The following is a 27,962-nucleotide window of genomic DNA, read 5'->3' on the forward strand; positions in this document are numbered from 1 at the left end:
TCTATCCTTGATGGCCATAACTTCTAATAAATGTGGGATTACTGATTCAGCCTTTTCTGGGCTGAAAGCAGTTGTCCATTGAAAACCTAAATAAAGGTCAATAGTGTGGTATACATATTTTAATTTTCCAAATTCTGCAAAGTGGAACACACTCATCTGCCAGATTTCATTCTTTGAGTACCCTTTGGGTTACTCCTGCAGGTAGTGGTGTTTGGTTATACAAAGAGCAAGTAGGACATCTCTTTATAATCTCCTTAGCGTGTTACCATGTAATAGAAAACTCTTCCTTTAAACCTTTGCTATTGACATGATGTTTTATGAAATTTTTAGGCCTTTAGAAAACTTCTAATCAATAATTGGACAATTTCTGGATTTCCTTGTGCTAAAGGATCTGTCAGATTGTTATGGGATCATATTGTGTTATGTATATGGTACAAAGCCTATTCCTAATTATATCTTGAGCCTGAATGAATAATAAAGTCAATTCTGCATTATCTGGTATAAATTCAGCAGTTTCAATATGCAAGACAACTCTTTCTGCATATTGTGAATCAGTAACTATAATGAAAGGTTCTTTAAAATCCCTTAGTACCATTATAAATGCATAAAATTCTGCCTTTTGATCTTTTGGTCTCCTGAACTTATATAAGTCCTGTGTAGCTGAAAGATTCTTTGAGTTTCTGAGTGCAATGGCCATGGCATGTCCAGAAAAAAAAAATGTTCCCTGAACACTTCTCTTCAACATCGGGTTCTTACATCATTTCCCCATTTGTCTACAGCATTCTCTGAACTTTAGCATGGGCCTGGTTATTCTCAGTCATTGGGGGACCTGGAAGTCTCTGAACTGATTGGTGCCTGCTACAACAAAAGTTTCTCTGACAAAGGCTGAGATCAACCCAGAACTATGGCTATTAATATAACCCTTTATAAAATAATATGCCAACATGATCATTTAACAAAACATCAGTAGTAGGTTCCAAGCTAAAATTTTCTTGACCTTTAATTAGGTTTATAGTGTCAGGTTCTTCCCAGTAGAATGGGACTAAAATACAATTAGGAAACAGTTAGTTATCCATCTAGTTAGCTTCAGCTGTTAACTTGACAAAGTCTAGAGTCATCAATGAGGAAAGTCTGATCTCTTGGCAAGCCTTTGGGAATGGATACTGATTATTGATTGATGAAGGATCGTCCAGTCCATAGCAGTTTGAGCTGATCTGTTATAGAAGAGAACATCCCTGTGGTCCTGTCCACAGCAGGTTGACCTCTCCTAAATCATGATGGTCCTACAATGAATAAGGAAGCAAAGTAAGGATGAGTCTGGGAGTCATACAACCCCAACTACCTTTTGAGGTCATACCAGTTACTGCTCTGATATAGCCATGCTGTCATCAGACCAACAGCAGATTCCATTTCTAGTCCAGTTAATTATAAATCCAGGAATCCTAAATCTCATTCTACAGTCTGGGTATATACTGTGAGTTTCTCAAGGTTAGGATAAAATTCTAAATGTAAAAACAATGCTATCTTAATTTGATATCATAGCTGATTCAGACATAACTAGATAGTGCTATTCTACAAATGGGAAGAAAGAATCAAGGCACAGTGTGATTTCTGTACCCAGATGACATGAATTTATGAGAAAAACCAGGATAGTCTATCTTATGACCCCGATCACATGACAAAGATTACCTTTATGATATAAAAGAATTCCTATAATTAATTTTTGAAGTTTTAACAGCAAAGAGTGAAAATAATAGTTATCGTTGTGAAGAAGACAGCAGAATAAACTACCAGAATAAACTACAAGAAGACAAGTCTCCAGAGAAGAACAAGACAAAGAAAACCTTTATCTAGCATGTGATGTGACTCCACATATTACAGAAAAAAAAATGCTTTGTGCAGTGCAGAATCACAAAAAATAACTAACCAACTGCCACGCTAATTCCAAAATTCACACATTCTGTATTGGTGAGCACTGGATTTCAAAACAGACAAGAGGACTTCTGCTCCAATGTAAGTTGAGGTGGAATTAACTGGATTTTATCAACGACAAGAAGAAAATCCTATATGAGAAGCACATGCACTGAAACTAGAAAGTCTTACTACCAACGCAGAACTGAGCCCTTCACCCATAAACTGTTCACAGCATCAGAGTCAGAAGCAGCAGAAACTCTAGTTAGTTAGTAAGAGTGAGGTAAACCCTGTGACAATCTTGGTGTCATGCCAGTAGAGTATACTTACCCCCCAAAGGTCCCGGGGACATAATTATGATCTGGTTGCCCAGGAAGCATCAGTAGTGGACAAGGACAGAAAAGAAGAGTAACTGCAGCTACTACAGAGTGTCCTACAAAAGAGAGAAGAGAAAGCTGATCAATCAAGAGCCCTTGCTCCTTCCACACCCAAGGCAGACTGTGATCCCCTGTGTCTTAATCCCAGGGCGATACAACCAAGCTGATGCTAGGAATAAATGAAATAAGGAAGAGAGCTGAAGCTGCCCAAGTGAGTTCCCCATAGATTTGCAAACAGATTATGTCAAAGTCCCCAAATGCTACAGGCCCGAGCTATAAAGGCAGCACTGGCCAAAAGAAATCTTTGCTGGAGCAAGGAACTCAGGACCGCAAGGGGTACACCCACACACTGAGACGATGGGGATGTTCTACTGGGAACTCACCAAGGCCAGCTGGCCTGGGTCTGGAAAAGCCTGGGATAAAACCGGACTCTCTGAACATAGCAGACAATGAGGACTACTGAGAACTCAAGAACAATGGCAATGGGTTTCTGATCCTACTGCACGCACTGGCTTTGTGGGAGCCTAGGCAGTTTGGATGCTCAACTTACTAGACCTGGATGGAGGTGGGGGTTCCTTGGACTTCACACAGGACAGGGAACCCTGATTGTTTTTCGGGCTGAGGTGGGGGGGGGACTTAATTGGGGGAGGGGGAGGGAAATGGGAGGCGGCTGCGGGGAAGAGACAGAAATCTTTAATAAATAAATAAATAAATAAAATAAAATATATATGTTGATTTAAAAAAAAAGAAATCTTTGCTCACAAGGGTTAAAAGAACACTGATTGTTCACAGGGAGAGACATGTCTGATAACATTCAGAGAGTCCAGGTTCTGCAGGTCAGAAAGACTAGAAGTGAGATGCAGATTCAAAACCGACAGACTTCTTTTTGGAGGGATAAAAGCTACTTTATAAAAATTCTTTCTGTTGCTTGTTCAACTCTATTCTTTTTTCATTGTGTTTATCTACTGTTTTCTTTCTTTCCCTTTCCTGATGACTGACTACCTTCTCTCCTTTCTGATGTCTTCCTTCTACATCTTGACTTCTATCTGCATCTTTCTTGGTATTTTTCTTCTGTCTTTTTTATTTTTCCCTTAGAGCTTATATGCCACAGCAGAATCTTTCAAGCAATATAAAAATTATGCAGTGGTTACATTTTATTTTTAGGTGAATGATTACAATTAATACTGGCTAAAAGCAATGTGTTTTCCATATTTCTTAAAATATTAAACATTTTATATTTTATAGATGAAACAGTCTGCCACTTCTGCAGACTTTAAAGATCCTGAGCATTTCCATCGTGTAGTTACATATCAAAGAAAAGTAAGAACAGATCCACACAAACCTCTTACAGAGAACTGGGATGGGGGCATAGCAACAGACAGGGTGGATCCTCATTTCCAGGGTCCCCGCCTCGAGCCTGTTAAACTCAAGCAAGGTCCTGCAAGATGTTTCTGCCCAAACTTCCTACCAGCCCAGCTCCCTGCTGAATCCAACTATCATATCCACACCAGGACCGGCCACAAGTTCTACCTTGTATCTCTCTCTCTACCTAATCTGCCTACTCAGGAGCAACCTAATTTGCGGCTCCCAGAAAGGACAGGTCAGGATAAATTCATTTCGGCCCAAGAGTGTGATGGTGCTTCCACACATTCCTTCCCCCAGTATCTTTTTCTAATAATATTTTGCCTCAATGAGGAAATAATAAAAATAAGGAATTATTTTCATGGTGATGTCTACAAAAGATATATGGATTCAGAAAAGGGTTGAGATCAAAATATAGAACATGACAAAAATATGGCTCATGAATATTAAGAAAAAAATAATAGTCAAAATTTGGGAACAAAACTATTGTCAATCAAATTAGGAAGAAGTAAGTGTGAACTTTCTGTTACAAAACAGACTTAACATTACATAAAAGAAACTTTTCTGTCTCCTATAACATGTGCTCCCCAACAAACTTGTTACACACACACACACACACACACACACACACACACACAAATAAGCCAATCAAAGTAACCAAACAATTGTAGAATGCAGAAAAACAGATTCTGACAAGATATATGCATAGCTAGCCAGTAGTTCAGACATGCTTTGGTCTCTTGTCCAACATTATTTTAGCACCTAATCTCTTCAGGTATATTTTGCAAAGGGTTTTTGAGGACAGATTCCTCCTGTGTCCCCAAGTCATCAGTCATTTCCTCTCCCAGAAGAAGGTCTCCAGGAAAATTCTAATTTCTTAGTGTCCATTCTTTTAATAGTCTGATACCAAGGAGGGAAGGAGAATTGTCTCATTAGAGTATATTCACTCCTGCCAGCATGACTAGTTGCAAGAAAACAGATTCCTGGTTGGGCAGAGCTGGAACCAATGGAAAGGCAAAAAGAACAGGGATATTTTATCTAAGATAAAAATAATTGCAGTATTTATAATTGTAAGGTTATACTATGAACCACTGATTCAGAAATATAAAATCATTAAATAGTGTGATAAATGATCCGTGCTGCTAACTTCTTATAAAGACACACTGAACTGTGATATTTAAAAAAATGTGAATCAACAGTTAGTCTTTACTTCAAGTTCTCATTAAGGAAGCTACATTAGAAGCACAGAGAGAGCTTGCTTTCCACTGTTCTCTAAGTACATTATATATTCAAGGTCATTGAGAACTAGGAGTCATTTCAGATGTGCACATCTGCCTCCTGGTTTTTGCACTTGACATCCTGGGGTTGTGACTATTCCATGTGTATTTGCCTTAGTAGGTACAAGTTATACTTTAACTAACTGACCATTACCCTTTCTTTCACTCCAAGAGCTGAGCCACCACCATTTGAAACGAAACTCTGAATTTAACCAAGATGTCTGTGAAAATGACAGCAGCCCTACTCCTGCTACAGCTGAGTGGCTTCTTTGGATCTGGCAGTGCTGGGAAGGTGCTGGTGTGGCCAATGGAATACAGCCATTGGCTCAATTTAAGGATAATCCTAGATGAGCTTGTGAAGAAGGGTCATGAAGTGACTGTTCTGAGACCCTCATCTTCCCTTTCTTATGAGGTTGATAACACATCTGCTATTGAATTTGAAACATATCCTTCGTCATATTCCACGGCTGATGTAAAGGAACTTTTCATGGAGTCAATTAGGAAACAAATTTATGAGATGTCAAAGAAGTCATTTTGGAGATACTTTTTAATGTTGCAAGACGTGGTTTGGTTATATTCAGACTATTTTGAAAGTCTCTGCAAAGATGTAGTTTTTAACAAGGATCTCATGGCAAAACTACAAAATTCAAGCTTTGATGTCATAGTATCAGATCCCTTCATACCCTGCGGTGACCTGCTGGCTGAGATTCTCAAGATACCACTTGTATACAGTCTGCGATTCTTCCCTGGATCCACATATGAGAAGTACAGTGGAGGACTGCCACTGCCTCCTTCCTATGTGCCTCCTGCTATGTCACAATTGAGTGATCGCTTGACATTCACAGAGAGGGTGCAAAATCTAATCTATGTGTTTTATTTTGACTTTTGGTTCCAAACATTTAACGAGAAGAAGTGGAATCAGTTTTACAGTGAAGTATTAGGTAAGTACCTATTTAATTGGGATTGTTGCATTCTCAATTTGCTGTGTCATTGAATATGGACATGAATCAACAGGATTGGCAGCAGGAAGATTTATCTCTTCCTAAGTAAAATGGTGAAAAGTCTGTGAAATTATCTGCCAAATTCAAAGAGTTGTAGAAAAGCTTATGTCCCAATGTCAACTACAAAATCTTGTCTATGACATGAACAGGACACTTCAGAAAGGCATAGACCCACAAAACAAAACTTTAAGAATTTCCCTAATTAACATATGTGCAAGCCATTTCAGTTCATGCTTTTAAAAAGTAGCTCTCCCTCAGTTGTGGCATCATCAATATCATTATTATATTGCTGCCATTACTATAATTCTGGGTTGGAACTTATGCTCTGTGTGGCATATGAAGAGGTCAGATTAAACTTTGAAGAGTTTTTATCTCTACCTTCATGTAGATTCTCAGGATGAATTCAGGTGTCCCAACTTGTATGGGGAGTGAACTCAAGTCATTACACTTGCATGGTAAACTCTTTTACTTCTAATCCATTTCACTAGCCCCCCAAACAGTAGCTTTAAACAAACTCAGTGTCTTCATGATTTATATATTTATGCTTAGGACTAATACATATTTCTAGATAGATATCTACATAGCATCGAGAAATTTTTTATTTATATAAATTAGTTTTCTCATTTATACTTTGAAACACTTTCTCATTTCACCTACTAAATTCCTACACAGCTGTGAATACACTGTCTATGTACCAAGCACATAAAACATGTGAATTCAGCATCTATCGAGAATCTATGTTTATTTATTAGGATGATTGAAATTGTATTTAAAATGTATGACATTGAAGTGCAGAAATAATGATTACTAGTTTCAGTGTTTTAAAATATACCTAATGAACAAACAGCTCTCTTTCCATATTTTGTGACCTGTTTACCCTTATTATCTGCAAACAAACTTACATACACCTAATTATTACACAGTCAATCATGAAGCACAATATGAGGACAAGGAATTCAGGCATAATAGAAAATTTTCTCGGAGGTCAGCCAGGGTGGTACAGTGAGACTGTGTCTCAAAATGAAATCCTGAAACTAAATCCCCACAAAAAGTTCACACTGGGTGAGTGCCAGTTCACACCCATAACCGCAGCAGTTAGGACTTGGAGAAAGAGGATCTGGAATTCAAGGTCAACTTTGGCTATCTAGTGACATAGGGACCACCCCGAGCTCTATCAGAATATCTCAAAACAAAGCAAAACAACATAAAATTCTCAGTTCCCTGAGAGGTTCATGCATCAGGGTTTCAGCACCCACCAGGGAAAACTAGATGGAGACTTTCAAGAAAAGTGTTTCCCTGAGTATGACAAGCAGGATTCATAGACAATTGTAGTTGTTGTGGGCACGTTGCTGCTGCCTATTCTGTGATCCCTGTTTCCCCGGGAGGGGGGGGGGAAGAAGGGGGTGAGAAGACATGGAGGCAAAAACACAGACTCTGGGATATTCCAATACAGAGCTTTTTATTGGAAAAAACAACAGACAGAGGTTTTGGAGGTTTAGGGAAATTAAGGTAGAACAGGAACGTTTTTGGTTGGTCCTTTTGAAACTGGCAGTCGCTGCTGGATGTTGTGATTGACTAAGTGTGTGTGTGTGTTTAGATACTATGCTGTTGGTCTGCTAACGGGTTGTTTTGGCCATTTTTGCTTATTCATTGTGAGTTTGCATGTGCTTGCCTGTGCTCGTGCTATTGCCTTGCCTCATCTCACTCTTTTTATTTTATTCTTATTAGGCAATCTAGTGGGAGTTATGGAATTTTATAACCCCAGCTCAGTGACCCCGCCAGCATTTGGGGATGTGCCTATCATAGACACATCTATGCTGCTGGACAGGCTCTTACCTGACTTTGACTATAAGTCCTCAAAAGGTTGGGTCCCCAGAAGGTCCCAAGAAGTCAGAAGCAAGGGGAGACTTTTCAGAGTACTAGGGCTTTACATAGCCTCCTGCATTTGTGTTAGCCAACCATGGACCACCTCCCTTGGAGGTTTTGGTCCAGCATGCTCCATAGCCATTAACACCTGGAGCGTTGCCTTGTTCACCTGCTGTTATCAGGATCTGAGCTGTAGAAGATACTTAAGCAGAAATATTAGTGTCACTACCATCCCTCCCATAAGGCACCATGCAACAAGTTTAGAGGGGTCTAGCATGGATTTTATGTGATCCCACAATTGGTGAAAGAATGTGGTAGACAAATCCGATGGCTCAGCTCGTGTGAATTAAGTTGCATAGGTTCTGATTAAATGTTTACAGCTGGGAAATAGTAAACCAGGTAGAACTTGAGCAAATTTTGAGGGGATAAATGAAATTGCTGATGGGGGTTCCTAGACTGTTCCAGCAAAGGCAAGGGCACTGTCATAATCACAGTTAGGCAGTCTACTCTGTGGGACTTTAATTTTGTGCAAAGATAGTATTTTGCATGCTTGTATGGCATAGTGGCTATCTGTCTGAGAAAATATTTACAGATTCTGATTCTGTCATTTCCAATACCTTAAGGACCGCCAATAACTATCCTGGTTGCACTGATCCAGGATTTTGTTAGGTATACACCCTTTCCTTGATATTAACTCCCATTATTATCAACCAAAAATTAGTTTTATTAGCATCTGTAAATGCTATAGCAGCCACAGCAATGACTTTTTGATGGGGTGGCATAATTTTTAATCTTTAATTTAAAAGGGGGAGGGCAGAAATTCGTCTATCCCGAGAGAAATGATTATCCAGGGTACCCATACTGGACCTAGCAATAGCTTTAAAACAGACTTCCTCTCTAAGTGGTTTATTGTTTTTCCTGGCTTTGCTTACAACAATGTCTTTGCAGTCTATATCTATAACTGTAACTTCTGGATCAGAGTACAAGTACCACCAGCAGCTACTGACTGACCTAAAGGGGAAAAAAACGACTTATTTTCATAGATTGTGGGAAGCTGGCTGAGCACATAGAGCATGAGCAACAGAAACTTTCTGCTGCTGTCTTGGCTCTGGAAGAGCACCTAAAGGTATTCCACAATGCTGTCAAGCTAGCTCACAAAGACACCAAAATCTCTACTAAGATTGGTTCTACAGCTGTTCAAGTAACTTCAGCGGAGAGAACAAAAGTATTGGGGCAATCCGTCTTTTTAAAGGATATCTACTATGCTTCTGAAATGGAAGAGATCTGCATAGTGAACCAGTTCACCTTAACCATTGCACATCAAGGCATGCCACTTACCTTCATGCACCAGGAGTGTGAAGCCCTTGTCTAGTTTATTGCTCATGTCAGGACCCACTGGGAACTTCTAGAGTTTTGTGCCCAATGATAATCCTTTTGACATTTAGGGCATTAGGTCTTTGGACTAGCCTTGGGACAATCCCTATGTAAGTGGCCAGACTGTCCACATCCCCAACAAATATGGTCTGGCAGGGCAAAATTATCATCCTTGTCAAGTTTAGCATTGACCAAGGCATTGGTGGAAGCCATAAAGGTGGAAATGGGCTTGTCTGTGTGTCAATATCATGGACGGCAAAGACCCACTTATGATTGTTTTCATTTCTAACACAGGTACAATTAGAGGTGACAGAGTTGAGGTTGGCTGTATAAGAATATCCTTGGTAGGGCCAGATGGGATGAGCTTTTTAACAGCATTGTTGACATGGGTCAAAAATTCAGGAAATAGTTCCACAGCCTGCTGGACAAGATTTCAGAAATAGCCTACACTGTCCTGGGGCATACAACGTTTGAGGGCCTGTAAGGCTAGGTTGGACACTTGTTGGAAATAGGCATGTGGACCAATCATGGATTCTGAGAATCAGTATATTGCCCCAAGCCAGTAAGCATGTCCGAGGGTAATATTAAGTCCAAATTGCAGAGTTGTACAGGCTTGGGTCTCTGCCGCATCATCATAAGTAGGGTGCAAATGGAGGAAAACTGAGAGGTCAAGGCCTGCCTTCAACATAGGGTACCCATCGTAATGTGTTTGGAGCGTCATGGTCCATTGTCTGAGTACTTGCTCAAAATAAGGAGAATTGAGGTAGCATCGGTCGCCCTCGCACACCGCTGCATGACTCCCAGCCTGATCACAGCCCTGCTGCCACTGTACAGTCGCTGACAAGGGCAGCATCACTGCAGCCTCCAGACTCCACAGGGATGGGATGCACCCGGAAGTGCTCAAGGATATTGAAAATGGACTGGAACCACAGATGTTGGACCCACCCGGCACTGACTCTCCTCATTCCGTGACAAATGCAGGTATTTGGCCTCGCCCTGGAAGTTGAAATTGAGCACATGTTCACCATGTCTTATCTCACTGTGACATACTAGGAAGACACCAGGGGATCAATGCCTCCTTCCAGCACTAACTGGATAGCCTTGAGTCGAGAAAGCAGGCCTTGGAAACAAGGATATCCTGAGAGGGGCTGATCCCCCTCCGCACTCTTTGACACCCCCTGCAATGACCCTGTGGCTGTTTCTGGAGTATCCAGGGGAAAGTAGGAGGTCGAGAGGGGATGGACTGTCCCTGCTGGTGGTCCCTCCTCAATGGGAATGCAAGGGGGCAATTCCGCAGGAAGCAGTTCCATTGAGTCAAAGTAGGAGGCAGCAATGGTGGCAGAATTAGGAGAGACGGACACTGACAGCCAGCCAGAGAGGTCCCCAGAAGCACCCTGTGACAGGTGGTCATTTTACTCTCACTGGGTCCCAGCAGCAGATCCTGGCAGAGCAGACTCTCTGAATGATTCAGACAGGGCAACTCCAGGCTGTCTGTGTTATCCTTTGTGAAGAAGGCATCCCAGGAGCCAGAGGAAGGGTCATGGGAGGGGGCTGATAGCAGGGCAGAGTCCAGGGCTTAGATACCCCTGGATGTCAAACACCAGGTCTTCATATGAAGTGCATCAGTTGTGGCCAAAATATACTCTGAAGGACCTTCTACCTTAACCAAAAACCTGCTCTCCCTCTCAGGCATCTCTCAGCTGTGGCAGCACAGACATCAATGATAGTAGAACAGGGAATGTTGAGACTGGGCTGGGATGCTCTGCGTGGTACAAGGAACTCCAAGCAACTTCCTCCTCCTCCTTCACTTTGGAGCAGTGGGCAACACTTCTGCCACTGAGGCTTCCCTCCTCCCCCTGAGGTCAGCCTAGCCAACCCTCCTCCATGACCCACTTCTGCTGGGCTAACCTTCTTCATCCTCCACAAAACTGAGCAGCTCTGTCTTTCAAGGTTCCCCCTCCACGACTCAGTCTCAGCATCTCAAAGCAGTGAGACCATCTCTCCCCAGGGGATATGACATCACTAGCCAGTCCCCTACCAACTGTCCCAGCAGGAGTTGGAATTGCTGTTTCCACCTAGTACTGGTGGGCGTGATGTGATCTCCAGAGGCCCAGCTGAGGAGGAAGTGTCCATGGTCTCTTGCTATTGCAGAGTGCCCCAAACAGAATCTTTGACTGAGCAACCCATGGAAAGAAGGGAAAAGTGTTTCTCAAGCTTTAGCTTTGAGGAGATGGTAGAGGAGGAAGAGACTGAGGAAGGAAGGAGGCCAACTAGGTCCTCAGAAGATAGAGGTGGGCCCAACACAGCCAGGGGCCCATCCACCCTGCAGCTGTCAAGGGACAAGTCATGTGGTAGTGCAATCTCCACACCAGGGCTCAATGAGGCCAAGACCGTTGGGGAGAGTAAGCCCAAGGCCCGGGCCACCTCAGCTTAGAAGTGTTGCAGGAATAGCTCACCAAAATGACAAGAAAAGGCAGCTTCTGCTCCGGGCTCTGCATATTGTGGGTGGGAGGCCAGGTAGAGGCGAAAACGGCGGGCAAGATCCAGGGCAGCAGCCCTCGCATGGAACTCACACAACTCTTACCAACTTTGTGGAGTGGGTGGTGGCAGCCCTGGCAGAGAAGGGAAAGCCCCATCCTCCGGGGAAGGGGCACCATTCACGATGGGGCCCAGGACGAGCCAGTAAGTATGGGCAGCAAAGAAGAAAGCGGGCAGAAGACACAGGGTGATGGCAACAACTGTATCTCAGTCCTCATCAGCTCCAGTGCCAAGCTAGTGGAAGCAGCTGCCATCTGAGGAGAACATCCCCAATCCCAGAAGGGCAAGGGGATTTAACCACAGTCCAACAGCCAAAGCCTTCTCGTGAATTAAGAGACTGGTCACTGCCCTGGTGGCCCCTAACTGGTGGTCACGTAACCGGATTAGTTGAGAAGAGGGACTAGGAGAAGTCCAACAGTTCACACTCCAAAGAGCGGTTGGGACTCCCTATAAAGCAAGAGAGGCTTCAGACAACCCTAGAGAGTGATCCCAGGCAAAAGTCATTAGTTGCTCTCAGGCCGCAAGGGAGTTTACAACGGAAAGGGAAAGTAGTGTCCGCGGTCCAAGTGTGCTGCTTATAGTGAGGAACTTGCACGGTTGGCCATGGCCGTATACTCACACAGTGTCTCTGGGAGAAAAGGACAAGTAGGAGGGTACTTTATTGGTTCTACCTCCTGGGTGGTCAGTCCTTTGGTGGAGGTACCTAGACGGACTGAGTTAGATGGAAAGTTGCTAACCAGGAAAACAAACAGGGGAAAGAAAAGAAAATGTAGGGATAGAAAAGAAAGCACCAAGTCACCAAGGGCTTAGAAAATGAAAATAGGGGTCAACTCACTAAAAACAGATGAAGGGCACAAACTCAAGATGCCAGCAGAATAGGGACAGGGACAGCAGTGGAGGCAGCAAACAAGGAAGAAAAATGGCCAGAGGAGGGTAATGAGGACCCAAAAAGCAAGGGGAAAAAAAGAGGGCCATCCATGTTGGGTTCCAGTTGTAGTTGGTATGGGCTTGTTGCTGCTGCCTGTTATGTGATCCCTGTTTTCCAGGGGCGAGGGGGTGAGAAGACTGAGAGGCAATGGCACAGCCTCTGAGAGATTCCAATACAGAAGAAGAAGCTCTTTATTGTAAAAAGGTCAGTGGGTTTTATGTGGTTAGGGAAATTAAGCTGCCACAGGAACATTTTTGGTTGGTTCTTTTGAAACTGTCAGTCAACTGTTGAAGTGTTGTGATTGGCTAAAAGTACGAGTAATTAGTTACCATGCTTTTGGTCCTCTGAGAGGTTGTTTGGGCCAGTTTTGCTTATTCATTGTGAGTTTGCATGTGCTTTCTTGTGCTATTGCCCTGCCTCAGACAATGGCACTCATTATACTTTAATAGCATATTTAGATATTTTGGTAGTTATAAATTCCCAAGGTTATGGTAAAAAAGTGGTATCTTCTGCAAAGTTGCTTGCAGAGTGACTTTATCTCTAAGCATAAGTATGAGAAAGATATATAATTACAGTATTAGAAAGATACTACAAACGTGTATGAAACATTATACACATGGATGTAGATAGACAAATAGAGATAGATAGAGAGATAAATGATAAAGACACATAGATATATGCAAATATATTTATATGCCCACCAAAAAAGAAGATGAAAGAAAGATAAAAGCATTTAAAATGAGGTACAGAACTAAATCAAAACTCTCTTTAAAAAGATAAAAATAAATGCCTGACCAAAAATTAAGCATTCAGTATCTTTAGTCTTCTGGGAAAGGGAAATTAAAACTACTTTAAGATTTCATCTAGAACAAGTCAGAATGGCCAAGATCAACAAAAAAATGACAGTTCATGCTGGCAAGAATGTGGGAGGGGGGAGCACTCATCCCACTGCTAGTAGGAATGCAAATTTTACAGCAATTATGGGAGTTCCTCAGGAAGATGGAAAGCAATACCATAAGATTCAAATATACTCATTTTGGGCATGTATTGAAAAAATTCTATAACCTACCAGAGAAACATTGGCTCATCCATGGTATTGTTACTCTAATCATAACAGCCAGAAATTGAAAACTCCCTATCAACAGATGATTAGATAATAAAATTGTGGTGTAGTTACATAATGGAATATTATCCAGCCTTGAAAAAGAAAAACTAAATTATGAAATTCATAAATAAATAGATAGAACTAGAAAGTCATGTTGAGAGAGGTAACCCAGTCCCCAAAAAAGAAAAATACTATATTGTTTGCTTTTAAATCGGCTACATGTAGACATGCCACAATATGTAAAACTACAGAGGTTTGGTATAGAGTAAGGGGTTGGGGGAAGAGCAGATCTCCGAAGGAAGAGGAAATACAGTATATAGTTGTGGAGAGTCAGTCGGAAGACTGAAGCAGAACTGAATGAGGAAGAGGTTGTGGAAAGAGGGAAGTAAATGATAGAATACAGGGAGAAACAAATCCAAGGGTCATTTGACTGGTTGTATGGAAACCCTCTATTATAGAAGCTTTTATTTCTACTATGAAACAAATCTAAGTGGAATTACCAAATGATTAAGGAGACTATGCATCTTTTAGAACAAAGAGATGCTTCTTTTTTTTTTTTTTTTTTTTGGTTTTTCGAGACAGGGTTTTTCTGTAGCTTTGGAGCCTGTCCTGGAACTCCCTTAGTAGACCAGGCTGGCCTCGAACTCACAGAGATCCGCCTGCCTCTGCCTCCCAAGTGCTGGGATTACAGGCATGCACCACCACCGCCGGCCAAAGAGATGCTTCTTGTGCCATGAACAGAGTACATCTAATTGACTTGTTGACCAAAGGGCCCAATGTAACCTCCCAAAACTCGGACTATTGTCAAGGCAATTGACTGCTCCCGAAGAAACAATGGTAAGCCCCTATTGCTGAAGACCACACTCATTTAACTTACTGAAAATAGAGAGTGTCTGAGACACAACAGGAAGTTTGTAAATATGAAGTTACAGACACTGTGGCAGCATGCACAGGGCTTAGGTTCAAGACACAGAATCTCAGTGTGGAGAGAGGGAAATTGGTTTGAGCTCCCATCCCTAACCGTAATCTCCAAATAACAACTGCTCTCAAAGAAAAAAATTAGTGTTCTTCATTAGAATCTCACTGGATATATAAATCACAGTTAAGAGTGGTTTCCAATTGAGCTCAACTCCCAAAGTCCAGTCGAAGAGTGAGAGGAGTGAGAATATGGGCAAAGAGATCAACAGCATAATGATACCCACTGAAACAGCTTACCTAAGCTAATGAAAGTCTTCCAGCTTTGGCCTGACAGCAAGGAAGTACTGGACCAAACTAGGCCCTCTTCACGTGGGTGACAGTTGTATGGCTGGGGCAGACTGTGGGGTCACTGGCTGTGAAAGCAGGATTTATCCCTACTTCTTGTTTTTTTTTTTTTAACCAATTCTCTCTGGAGGGATACCTTGCTTGGCCTACATATAGGAGGACGTCCTTGGTCCTGCCTCAAAACAATGGGCTAGACTTTTTTGACTCCCCATTGGAAGCCTTAACCACTTTGAAAAGAGTATGGAGAGATGTTCTGATTCCTTTACAGGAAGACCCACAACACTCTCCGAGATGATGGGGAAGGCAGATATATGGCTCATTCGAACCTACTGGGATTTGGAATTTCCTCACCCGGTCTTACCAAACTTTGATTATGTTGGAGGACTCCACTGCAGACCTGCCAAGCCTCTGCCAAAGGTAAACATTGTCCCATTTGCTTGCTTCTGTTTTCCTTGAATTGTCAGCAAGGATGATTATTTTTTATTCCTTCAGAATGCTCATCAAACTCAGAAAGTTATAGGAATTTAGGTAAAGAAATCTGTCTGTAGAAACACCTGTATAACACCATAACAAGAGTGTGACTATCAGTTGGATTAAATTAATTCAGCAAGATTTTGTTTTAAAAATACTTTTTTATGAGTGTAGAAAACACACAAATACTAAATGCAGAGAGAGTTCCAGAAGATGAGATGTATACAAAGCAATGAGAGAGAAAGTAGATGAAGTGTGAACAAAGTAAAACAGGTAACAATGGCTCTATTTACTTTCTTGATCAATCACACAAGTGAAAGCACACTCCTGCACATATATACATACACAGACATTTGCAGTAATGTATACAGTAAAAAAATAACAGCAGATAGTAAATTTCTTTCCAATAAAACTAACATCTGATAGAAAGAGCACAGATGAAAACAGAATGGACAGTCTTAATGAAATTAGAAATAGATTTGTGGTCCATGAATTCCACTACTGAGTATATATGTAAAAGAACTGAATGAAGGACCTTTATGAGATAGTAATGCAGGGATGCTCATAGCAGCACTATTCCTGAAGGGAAGAGTACATGGTGTTTTGAATAAGAATGACCCCATAAACTCATATTCTTTAATTTTTGGTTCTCAATTGTGACTTGTTAAGGAAGGATTAGAAAGTGTGGCTTAGTTGGATAAAATGTGCCACTGGAGGTAGGCTTTGAGATTTCAAAAGCACAAGCTATGCTTGACCTCTTTCTATCTGTCTGCCACTTATGGTACAGGTTTAGTTGTGGGTTAAAATTCCAGTGCTATGCTGTGCCTGCCTGCCTGCCATGGTGTACTCCATTATGATGGTCATAGAAAAACTACCTGAAACTTTATGCAAGCCCCCAATTAAATGCTTTCTTTTAGAAATCGCATTAATCCTGGTGTGTCCTCACAATAGAACAGTAATTATTACATAGAGAAGTTATGTGGATATCACTGGAATGGTTAGTAAAAATTATATAAAATAATATTTGAATTTGTATTTTTCAAATACAAAAAAATCATTAAAACTTAAAATACTAGGATACGAGGTACACGGTATGAACTTAGTGTCAGTACACTTAGTAAACTAGCCGATGAGCAAGACAGAAATAAGACCTTATGAGAACTCCCTAAACTGGTCCAAATAATAGAAACAAAAAGCAGATATTTGGTGGCCAAGAGACTGGAAAAGGAGAAAAAGTTTGAATTTAGTATCAAGTAATCTTGCCTTTCAAGATGAAAATGTTCCAGAACTGTTTGTATGGGTGTGAATATGTGAAACACAAAGAAAGAGCTGTAACCTTACACTACTAAAACTTACACCTTATATGTGGATATGAATAGTTTTAAAGCTCCCACTATTCTGACAGTTTCTAATGCTGCTCAGTTTCTTCCTGCCAATGCTGGTATCAATTTTATGCAGGTTGATATCACCTTGGTGTTGCTGCTGTTTGCAATGGGCTGATATTTCATCAACAGGAAATAGAAGACTTCGTCCAGTCTTCCGGAGAACATGGTGTAGTGGTGTTTTCCCTGGGGTCCATGGTGGGTGCTGTAACAGAAAAAAGGGCCAATGTGATTGCAGCAGGCCTTGCCCAGATTCCACAGAAGGTGAGAAACAGTGCCTCAGTGTGGCATCCTCACTGACATGGTTACATCTAGTTCAGGTGTGACTGTAGAAACCTCATGTGAAATTGAAGCTGGCATGCTAGATCTAGCTCGTCTCTGAGGTCACTTGTGACATGGAATTACGGTGGGGGGGGGATGCCAAATATTGGGTGGTTGTTTTGAATAATAATGTTGTTATTAACATTGTGTTTAAAAAGAAAAACATTTAACAAGTGTTTGCAAACTTGATGGTAGGAAAGTAGTATATGCATAAAACTGTGGCTTGTTACTTCCTCCATTTTCCTGGAGGATATCTGAAGATTATACACACACTAACGTATAACTATACAACACTTAAATTATAACCAGTAAGTGCACTGGCCCTGTAACAACAAGGAAGCGCTCAAAATTTGCAGTTGTAGGACTGGAGAAGTGCCTCATCCTTGAAGAACAAGCATTGCTCTCCCAGAGGACATGAACCTATTTTGAGACGCCATATTTATCACCTCAAAACTGCCTATAATTGTATCTCCTTGAGATTCAATGCCCTTATCCAGCCTGTCATGACAGCCACACATATTTCCATGCATATGTACATACACACTTTCATAGGGCTTTTATTTTTTTTTATTGAGAAAAGGAGAAAAAAAAACAAGTTTCCACCTCCTCCCAGCCTCCCATTTCCCTCCCCCTCCTCCTACCCTTCTCCCCCTCCTCCCACTCCTTTCCCCCTCCCTCTCCAGTCCAAAGAGCAGTCAGGGTTTTCTGCCCTGTGGTAAGTCCTAGGTCCTCCCCCCTCCGTCCATGTCTAGGAAAGTGAACATCCAAACTGGCTAGGCTCCCACAAAGCCAGCACATTACGTAGGATCAAAACCCCGTGCCATTGTCCTTGGCGTCTCATCAGCCCTCATTGTTCGCCATGTTCAGAGAGTCCAGTTTTATCCCATGCTTTTTCAGTCACAGTCCAGCTGGCCTTGGTGAGCTCCCAATAGATCAGCTCCACTGTCTCAGTGGGTGGGTGCACCCCTTGTGGTCCCGACTTCTTTGTTCATGTTCTCCCTCCTTCTGCTCCTCATTGGGACCTTGGGAGCTCAGTCCAGTGCTCCAGTGTGGGTCTCTGTCTCTATCTCCATCCATCACCAGATGAAGGTTCTATGATGATATGCAAGATATTCATCAGTATTGCTCTAGGATAGGGTCATTTTAGGTTCCCTATCCTCAGCTGTCCAAGGAACTAACTGGGGACCTCGGCTTGGGCACCTGGGAGCCCCTCTAGGGTCAGGTCTCTTGCCAACCCTAAGGTGGCTCCCTTAACTAAGAATTGTGGTTCCGTGCTCCCCTGTCCAACCTTCCTTTATCCCAATCCTCCTGTTTCCCCAAGGCCCCACCTCCTTCCCTTCTAACTTTTCTCTCCCCATCTCCCCTTACCCCCATCCCACCCCACCCCCAAGATCCCAATTTTCTCCCTGGCATTTTTGTCTACTTCCCATAGCCAAGAGGATAACTATATGTTTTTCCTTGGGTTCACCTTCTTACTTAGCTTCTTTAGATTCACCTATTGTAGACTTCATGACCCTTATTTATGGCTAGAAACCAATTATGAGTGAGTACATCCCATGTTCATCTTTTTGGGTCTGGGATACCTCACTCAGGATAGTGTTTTCTATTTCCATCCATTTGCATGCAAAATTCGAGAAGTCATTGTTTTTTACCGCAGCGTAGTACTCTAATGTGTAGATATTCCACACTTTCTTCATCCATTCTTACATTGAAAGGCATCTAAGTTGTTTCCAGGTTCTGGCTATTACAAATAATACTGCTATGAACATAGTTGAACAAATGCTTTTGTCATATGATAGGGCATCTCTTGAGTATATTCCCAAGAGTGGTATTGCTGGGTCCAGGGGTAGGTTGATCCCGAATTTCCTGAGAAACCGAAACACTGACTTCCACAGTGGTTGCACAAGATTGCATTCCCATAGGACTTTTATTGCTATGAGGAGACACCATGACCACAGCAATACTTATAGTTATATATAATATAAAATTTCAAATATTTAGTTGGGGCTTCCTTGCCATTTCAGAGGTTTAGTTCGTTATCCTCATGGCCAGGGGCATGCAGAAAGACATGGTGCTGAAAAAGAAGCAGATTTCTACGTTTTTATTCACAGGCAGCAGAAGGAGACTGTGTGACACTTTGGGCACAGGTTGAACATATGCGTACATGAAGCCTGCCCCCACAGTGACACAATTCCTCCAACAAGGCTACGATTCCTCTAACAAGACCACACCTCCAAATAGTGCCGCTCCCTATAGGTCAAACATTGAACACATGAATCCACGGGGACCATAACTATTCAAACCACCACACATGCACACTCACATATACAGACACTCTAGTTTATACATGACTAAAAGAAATTCTTCTCTTCAAAATGGAGTTGGTGCTACTCTGGCTTATTAATCTTTTATATCACTTTGTTTTTATTATTTAGATATTTGTCTTCTTTTTTGTATCTTTGATTTTTTGGGAGGGGATTTTAGCAATTCTGCCCCTGTTAAGTTGATACATGATAAGATAGTAGTGGCCTAATAAGCATCTCATAAGACAATACTTGAAAAAGACAGTACTTGAAAAAGAGTATGACTTACCAAGGTTGAAGAATTAAAATTAAACTCATAAAATACAGGACATATAAAAAAGAGACAGCTGTAAAGTATATTTCAGATTATCTTATTCTAGATGCTTTGCTAGAGTACCCACAGACATTATGCTCTTGATTCCATGTTAGGGGATTAATGCCAGGCCATGCCACATTGTTATGAAAATATTTTAATATTTAACCCTCATTTAGTGGGTAAGCAAAGATAGATTCTCAGGATCCACAAATTGTTAGATTACTTATAATTATGTGGTCTGGAAATAAACACAAGCTCACACAGTGTCGTGCTACAAGGACCTAATCTAAAAAGGAATACATATTGTAAAATGATTCTAAGTAAACTAACATGAATATCATTGACAAAGATTTATATTGAATTTCAAAAATAAAAATGCTGTAAATATTTTGGAAAAAGTCAAGGTGCATATTATTAACATTGGTGTATTATTGAACTGGAACTATAAGAACACATTTCTTTTTTTTTAGTGTACATTGGTGCTTGGACTGCATATTTGTTTGTGTGAGGGTCCGGTCCTCTGTAACTGGAGTAACAGGAGATACTCTTGAGCTACCATGTGGGTCCTGGGAATTGAATCTAGGTCCTCTGGAAGAGCACGCTCTTAACCGTTGAACCATCTCTCCAGCCCTGACACATTTATTAACTTCTGCTTGATATTATTGGACATAACTTTGCCTATACTGTTGTTGACTAAACGTTAAGGTGCCAGGCTGAAACTCGGATAAGCATGAGACTAACTGCAGGACAGTAAAGAGAACTTGCATCCTTGCTGTAGCAGTTCTTCATTGTTCCCATCATCCATCCTCACTGCCTGGCCATTAGGGACAGGAATTTATCTCCAAAAAACTAGCAGGAGTAACTTGACATTTGACCAAAGTAATAAGAGACTAGCTTCATCTTAACAGGTTCTTTGGCGATTTGAAGGCAAGAAGCCAGACACCTTGGGCTCCAACACTCGGCTGTACAAATGGATCCCCCAGAATGACCTTCTCGGTAAGCATCAGGAGATGCCTGAGACATGGGAATGGCTGCTCAGGAGAGGGATATGTCAACACTGATGTCTTATGACAACTGTGATCTAGTCATGGAAAAATAAATAAAGAACTTATGTGAATATGATGTACACTAACACTGGAGATGGGAGAATCCATTATTATCTCTTCTGTAGTTTTCATTCAGATAAACTTAAGCTACTTCTTCATGTTTGTGTGTTTACCTCCTATTTCTAAACCTTTACATCTGCCCTTTCCTCTAGGGTAGCACAATTTCAAATGCCAGTGAAGATGGTATTCTTTCATTACTGACCCTTAATTTACTAGCTCCCCAAAAACTCCACATTATGAGGCAGTTTTATATTGGATAAAGTGTTGCTTGTCCAAAGGCTCATCCCATCAATATGAGCAACAGCACCCTACCACATGGAAGGAACCATCACAAACAGTGACTTCACTGTCTCTTTAGGAGAACATTCTCTCCTGTGCTCACACTTGCTGTTTACTCCACTTGGAAGGTGCTCTTTCTTTTTACCCATTGCAAAAATTATTTGACTTCCACACCCTAACTCCTCTATGTGGTTGGCCTTCAATAAGCATCCATAGACTTGTGATGCTTCATATCTAAGACATGAGAGGACTTCACTTCCATTCCATGGGTATGATAATGTTGTTGAGAGAATAATTGCCTTTTCTGTGCCTTTTTTCCTCTCTCGTTTTTCTTTCTCAGATTTATATTTAATGTTTGCCTTTTATTTCTCCCCTTGCTAGGTCATCCGAAAACCAGAGCTTTTATAACTCATGGTGGCACCAATGGCATTCATGAGGCAATTTACCACGGAATCCCTGTAATTGGCATTCCTTTGTTTGGAGACCAATTTGATAATGTTGTTCACATGAAGACCAAAGGAGCAGGTGTGAGACTGGACATTCTCACAATGTCCAGTACAGATTTGCTCCATGCAGTGAAAACAGTCATTAATGACCATTCGTGAGTACAGTGATTTTATTCAAGTTCATACTAGTTGAGATAAATTCTATCCAAAGGGACAGTAGAAGTCATCTGATCATTAGTCCTACTTTGAAAACAACATCAATGAAACTCATTTAACCACTGTATAATGAGCTTTTACTGTCAATCAAGACTGTAAAATATCCCTACAGACTTACTGTATTAGAAGTTAGTTTAGAATAATTTGATGATGGAAATCATTTATAAGCAAGTTATCAAGGACCTGCATCCCAGCCCTTAAGTCAGCATTTTTAATTACTAATAGTGTTTTTATTGAAATTTCAAAAAATCTTGACGGTTTCTTCTCAAGAGCATCAGTGTGATCAGTGTCCAACTATAAACCATCTCATTTACAGGGCCTGAAGGGTCTATGGACATTTCCTCTGCTGGAAAGATTTCCTTCCCACAATGATTTCCCATTTCACTTTTGGAAAGAATTTCACAGAAAATAGAAACTTCCAGGCAAACCTTCAAACATGTCCCAGTCAAAACCACACTGTACCTAGTGCTCCTCTATGACATTTATTGAGTCTTGTGGTGCTTTTCCTGAACCTTTCATAGGCTTCAAGAAAGTAAACTAATTGGCTTTTGATGGTGATGTCTTTAGCTATAAGGAGAACGCCATGCGGCTATCAAGAATCCACCATGACCAGCCCGTGAAGCCCCTGGACAGGGCCGTCTTCTGGATTGAGTATGTCATGCGCCACAAGGGAGCCAAGCACCTTCGTGTGGCAGCGCATGACGTCACCTGGTACCAGTACCACTCTCTGGACGTGCTTGGATTCCTGCTTGCCTGTGTGCTGACTGTGATGTTCGTCATCACAAAGTGTTGCCTCCTTTGCTGCCAGAGATTTACTAAATCTGGAAAGAAGAAGAAAAGGGAGTAGCTGAAGTGGGGAGAACTGACACATGGACCTGCTCCAGTGCATCACAGCAGGGGAGGATTTCCATCATATCCCTTAGCCACAACTGATCCGGACACTGTCACTACTATTTCAGCATTTTGAAGTAGACTTGAACTGTCAAAAGTTTCATTTACTCTTGCTTATAATGTACACACTCAAGACAAGACCACAATATTCGTAAGTTCCACCATCACCTAACTCATATTGCATTCCAAATCTGAAATGTCCATCATCACCTAACTCATATTGCATTCCAAATCTGAAATGTCCCACGCAAGCTCAGGATTTGTTTTGTTGATTTTTTTATTCATTCAGAATTTCTTAGCTTGATTTTATGAAATATTAAATTCATCTACCATGATCACATTCCTAGTTTCCACTGGATTTCTCCCAATATGTCCCAATTGCAACATTATGTTCCCTTGTTTTATTTTTAATAACCCAATAAATCCAATTAGTGCTGTCTATAAAAGAATGCATGCATTCCTGAGATAACATTGCTGGATCACGAGCCATATAGCAGTGTACACCCAACCTCTGTAATAGAGATTTATCCCCTCCCAGAATCTATGATTCTCAATAGACCTTTATTTTGGTAGGAGTATTAGAAGCTCTTCCTCATTTATTATGGAATTTTGGCTTCCCGATCTATTGGAAATCCTGTGCAGCTGACAGATTCTTGGAGTTTATGAATGCTGTGGCCATGGCATGTCCAGAAAAAAAATGCTCGGTAGCACTTCTCATCATTGGGTTCCTACATTCTTTCCTCATACTTCGGTAGTATACCTGGAGCTATAAAGCTGATCCATTCTCAGTCCTTTGAGCAATTTTATGACTCTGAATTAATTGGTACCCATTACAAAAATTGCTTCTCAGACAAAGGCTGAGAACAATGCAGATCTCTGGCTATAGCTAACATAAAACTTTAGGAAACTTTAGGAAAAAAAAATTTGTCAACATGACCATTTAGGAAAATAGCAATAGTAGGTTCCAAGCTAGGATTTCTTTAACCTTTAACCAGGTTTATACTGTCAGATTTTTTCCGGGAGATTGTGGCTCAAATTCGATTAGAAAATATCAATCTATTTATCTTAGATTTATCAATCTAGATTTATCAATTTAGTTATCAATCTATATAGCTTCAGTTGCTAACTTGACAAAGTCTTGAGCCATATCTGAGGAAAATTTGGCCTATTGGCAAGAATAGATTTTGATTCTTGATTGACAGAACAATCCTTGTGGTCCTGTCTACAGCAAATTGAGCCAACCTGTTAAGGTAGGGACCATCCTTGTGATACTGCCCACAACAGGATGGGCCCTCCTTACACCATGATGGCCCAGGATCGAATAAGGAAGAGTCTGGGAGCCATAATGCTCTAACTTTATTTTGAGGTCATATCAGTTACTGCTCTGATATAGCCATGTATCATCAGACCATCATCAGATATCATTTCTATTCCAGTTAGTAAAAATCCAGGAATCCTAAATATAAGAAATAAAACAGCAAATGGCTCTCAGGTCATGGCATTATGACATGTTGTGTCACTCATTTGCACTTTCAGTGACAGCTGACACCCACCCTATATTAAGTTCCTCCTGGACAGAGACCGTGTCTTCTTCTTCATATATCCCCACTTCATAGAACAATGTGATACTCAATGGCTGGTTCTTTAATGGCTAGTTCTATAATCCAGGTATATACCATAAGGTTCTCATGGGTAGGATCAAATTCTAAATTTAAAAACAACTCTATCCTAATCTGATATCATAGCTGAGTCAGATATAACTTGATAATGCTATTCTAGAAATGGGATGAATGCTTCAAGGTGTAGTGGATTTCTATGTGAAGATGACATGCATTTATTAAGAAATATCAGGGTTTTCTATATCATGACCCTGATAATAAGACCTAGATTACCTTTATGATATAAAAGAGCTCCTATAATTTGTTCCTGAAGTTTTAATAGAAAAGAGGGAAAGCAATAGTTAGCAGTATATAAAGAAGACAGCTGAGTAAGCTACAAGAAGCCAAGTCTCCAGATAAGAGCAAGACAAGAGAAAAACTATATCTAGCCCATAATGAGGTTCCATATATTATAGATAAAAATGCTTTGTGTTGTGCAGAATCATGGAAAGAACTAACCTACTGCCACCCTAATTCCTGCAATAAAATATTCACACTTTCTGAAATGGACTCCTGCAGTGGTGAACACTGGATTTCAGAACAGACAAGAGGACTTCGGTCCCAATGTCAGCTGAACCTCACTGGAGCACTGGGTGAAATTAATTAGATTATATCCACAACAAGAAGGAAATTCTTTGAGAAGCGCATGCACTGAAACTAGGAACAATCTTACTACCAATGCAGAGCTGAGCCCTTCACCCACAAACTGTTCACAGCATCAGATTTCAGAAGCAGCAGAAACCATATTTAGTGAGAATGAGTGAACCCTGTGACAATATTCCTGTCACACCTGTAGAGAATACTGATCCTCAAAAGGGTGGGAAGTTAATTATAATCAGATTCCCCAGGGAGCATCAGTAGTGGACAAGGACAGAAAAGAAGAGTAACTGCAGCTACTACAGAGTGTCCTACAAAAGAGAGAAGAGAAAGCTGATCAATCAAGAGCCCTTGCTCCTTCCACACTTAGGGCAGACTGTGATCTCCTGTGTCTTAATCCCAGGGCGATACAACCAAGCTGATGCTAGGAATAAATGAAGTAAGGAAGAGAGCTGAAGCTGCCCAAGCGAGTTTCCCATAGCTTTGCAAATAGATTATTCCAAAGTCCCCAAAAGCTACACGCCCGAGCTATAAAGGCAGCACTGGACAAAAAAAAAAAATCTTTGCTTACAAGGATTAAAAGAACACTGATTGTTCACAGGGAGAAAATTATAAGACAACAGAAGCAGACTCTGGCTCCTGCCAACACTTGGATTCAAAATAATCTTGAGCAGAAACCAAAGTTCACTTTGGATGAGATCAAGGGCAGTGTGCTCATTCCAATGTTCACTTTAGACACCCTCTTTCTGACTTGATTAGCATGTAATTCCAGTCTCCGTTTACTTGTGTTCTTGAGACAGACTCTCACTCTGTAGTTCTGGTTGTCCTCAAACCCTCTATGTAGGCCATGCCAGCCTTGAACTTACAGAGATCCTCCTGTATCAGCCTCCTGAGTGCCTGGATTAAAGGTGTGTGTCATATTGCCCCAAAAATTTAACTTTGTTTTAGTTATTTTATGTAGCCAAACAGCAGTGGCACACTCCTTTATCCCAGCACTATGGAGGCACATACAGGTGGATCTCTGTGAGCTAGACAAGCTTGATCTACACAGTGAGTTCCATGACAAGCAAGGCTATGCTACACAGAGAAACCCTGTCCCCAAAACCAAAAAGAAAAAATATTTTATGCAAAAAAATAAGGACCTTTTTGATTTTCTTTAAGGGATTTATTTTCTTCCAATTTTTATGTGTCTCTTCCCCAAATCCTTTAAGGGAATTTTTCATTTCCTCTTTAAGTGCCTCTGTCATCTTCATAAAGCAATTTTTAAGTTCATTTTCCTATGTTTGGGCTGCATTGGAATGTTCAGGTCTTGCTGCTCTGGTGTTACCATGAGGCTGTTTTAGTTGTTGACTGTATTCTTACACCAGCATATACTCATCATCACTTCCAACTGGTATGGCCTGTTTCTGTGCTTGTTCTTCCAACCGTTGTAGTTTGCACCTGTGCCTATGTAGTCTGCTGTTTTTTTTAACTGATGTGGTTTGTGCCTGTGCCTAATTGTCTTCTAGGGTTGCGGAGGAGGGCTAGCCAAGGGGAGGTTGTTCAACTGCGTGGGATTGGGTGATAGAGTGGATCTTGAAGGGACAGAGTCCAGGGGGAGGTAGGGAAGGGGGCGCAGCCTAGAGAAATGTCTCTTAGCTACTTGCAGGTTGGTGGAGACTGCACCAGAGCAGTGGAGTTTCACCAGAGGTGGGGGCAGGGCCCAGCTGCCTTGCTGGTGCTGGGATGGGAGCAGGAGAGGAATAGGATATGCCATGGGTTTAGTTAGGATCTGGTCTTCAGGGCGATCAAGCTGAGAGACCAATCCCACACCTGTTTTTCCAACTGGTATGGTTTGAGCCAGTACCTATGTAGTCTGCTGTGGTTAATAGGGAGGGTTGGCCATGGGGAGGATGCTCAAGTACATGGGGTGAGGCAGCAGAGTGGGTTTTGAGGAGGCAGAGTCCAGTGGGTGGCAAGGGCCAGGGTGTAGCCTGGAGGCAAAAAAAATGTGCTGCTATAACTGGATGTTGGCATATAAAAGAATGCAAACAGATCCATACCTATTGCCCTGCACAAAACTCAAGTCCAAGCGAATTAAAGACCTCAACATAAATCCACTTACACTGAACCTGATAGACGAGAAAGTGGGAAGTAGCCTTGAATGCATGGGCACGGGCAATCACTTCCTGATTATAACCAGTAGCATAGACACTGAGATCGACATCTATTAAATGAGAACTTCTGAAACTGAAAAGTGTAGTAGGATGCCACTTGCTTGTTCCCAGCCACCCAGTCCCAAAATAATCACACAGAAGCCATATTATTTGCAATACTGTCTGACCGATAGCTTCAGCATATTTCTGGGGATTTATGGAGTAAAGTTCTTCCATGTCTCTGGTGGGACTGCATGGCTTCTCATTGACTCTGCCTTCTTTCTCTCAGCATTCCGTATAGTATTTACCTCCTAGTTCTACTCTGCCCTATCAACAGGCCAAGACAGTTTCTTTATTCATTAACCAATAAAAGCAACACATATACAGAAGGACTTCCTTTATCAGAAAAGCTTCTATAAGGCAAAGGATACTGTCAACAAGACAAAACAGCAGCCTACAGAATGGGAAAAGATTCTCACCAACTCCACATCTGACAGAGATCTGACCTCCAAAATATATAAAGAACTCAAGAAACTACACATCAAAATAACAAGCAATTCTATTTTAAAATGGGATACAAATTTAAAGAGAATTCCAAACAGAAGAATCTTGAATGGCTGAGATAAAATTAAAGAATTGTTCAATATCCTTAGCTATCAGGGGAAAGCAAATCAAGATGTCTCTGAGATACCATCTTATTCCTGTCCGAATAGCTAAAATCAAAAATGCTAATGACAATCTATGTTGGTGAGGATGTAGAGTAAGGAACACTCCTTCACTACTGGTAGGAGTTCAAGCTTGTACAACCACTTTGTACTGATTTAGTATAGGGGTTTCTC

The 27,962-nt window shown here is 41.2% G+C and overlaps 1 protein-coding gene and 1 pseudogene across 1 annotated transcript; one reads left to right on the forward strand and one right to left on the reverse strand.

Annotated features, from left to right (window-relative positions):
* The first annotated feature begins 5,129 nt into the window (after positions 1-5,129).
* Positions 5,130-23,110, forward strand: LOC142832314 (UDP-glucuronosyltransferase 2B31-like). The gene is made up of 6 exons (XM_075942714.1): positions 5,130-5,868; positions 15,271-15,419; positions 16,988-17,119; positions 20,704-20,791; positions 21,562-21,781; positions 22,410-23,110. The coding sequence occupies exons 1-6, from the start codon at positions 5,145-5,147 to the stop codon at positions 22,687-22,689; spliced, it is 1,593 nt and encodes a 530-aa protein (XP_075798829.1). The 5' UTR covers positions 5,130-5,144; the 3' UTR covers positions 22,690-23,110.
* LOC142832920 (SH2B adapter protein 1 pseudogene) lies at positions 9,710-12,311 on the reverse strand (annotated as a pseudogene).
* Positions 23,111-27,962: the final 4,852 nt, after the last annotated feature.

Source organism: Microtus pennsylvanicus, chromosome 12 (assembly GCF_037038515.1).
Source record: "Microtus pennsylvanicus isolate mMicPen1 chromosome 12, mMicPen1.hap1, whole genome shotgun sequence".
Lineage (NCBI taxonomy): Eukaryota > Metazoa > Chordata > Mammalia > Rodentia > Cricetidae > Microtus > Microtus pennsylvanicus.

Bases quoted from the DNA above. Each gene is read 5' to 3' on its own strand.
- LOC142832314 (XM_075942714.1), top strand. From the start codon at position 5,145: ATGTCTGTGAAAATGACAGCAGCCCTACTCCTGCTACAGCTGAGTGGC. The intron at 20,792-21,561 runs GTAAGCATCAGG...TCCCCTTGCTAG, and splicing joins CCCCCAGAATGACCTTCTCG to GTCATCCGAAAACCAGAGCT. The intron at 21,782-22,409 runs GTGAGTACAGTG...TGATGTCTTTAG, and splicing joins ACAGTCATTAATGACCATTC to CTATAAGGAGAACGCCATGC.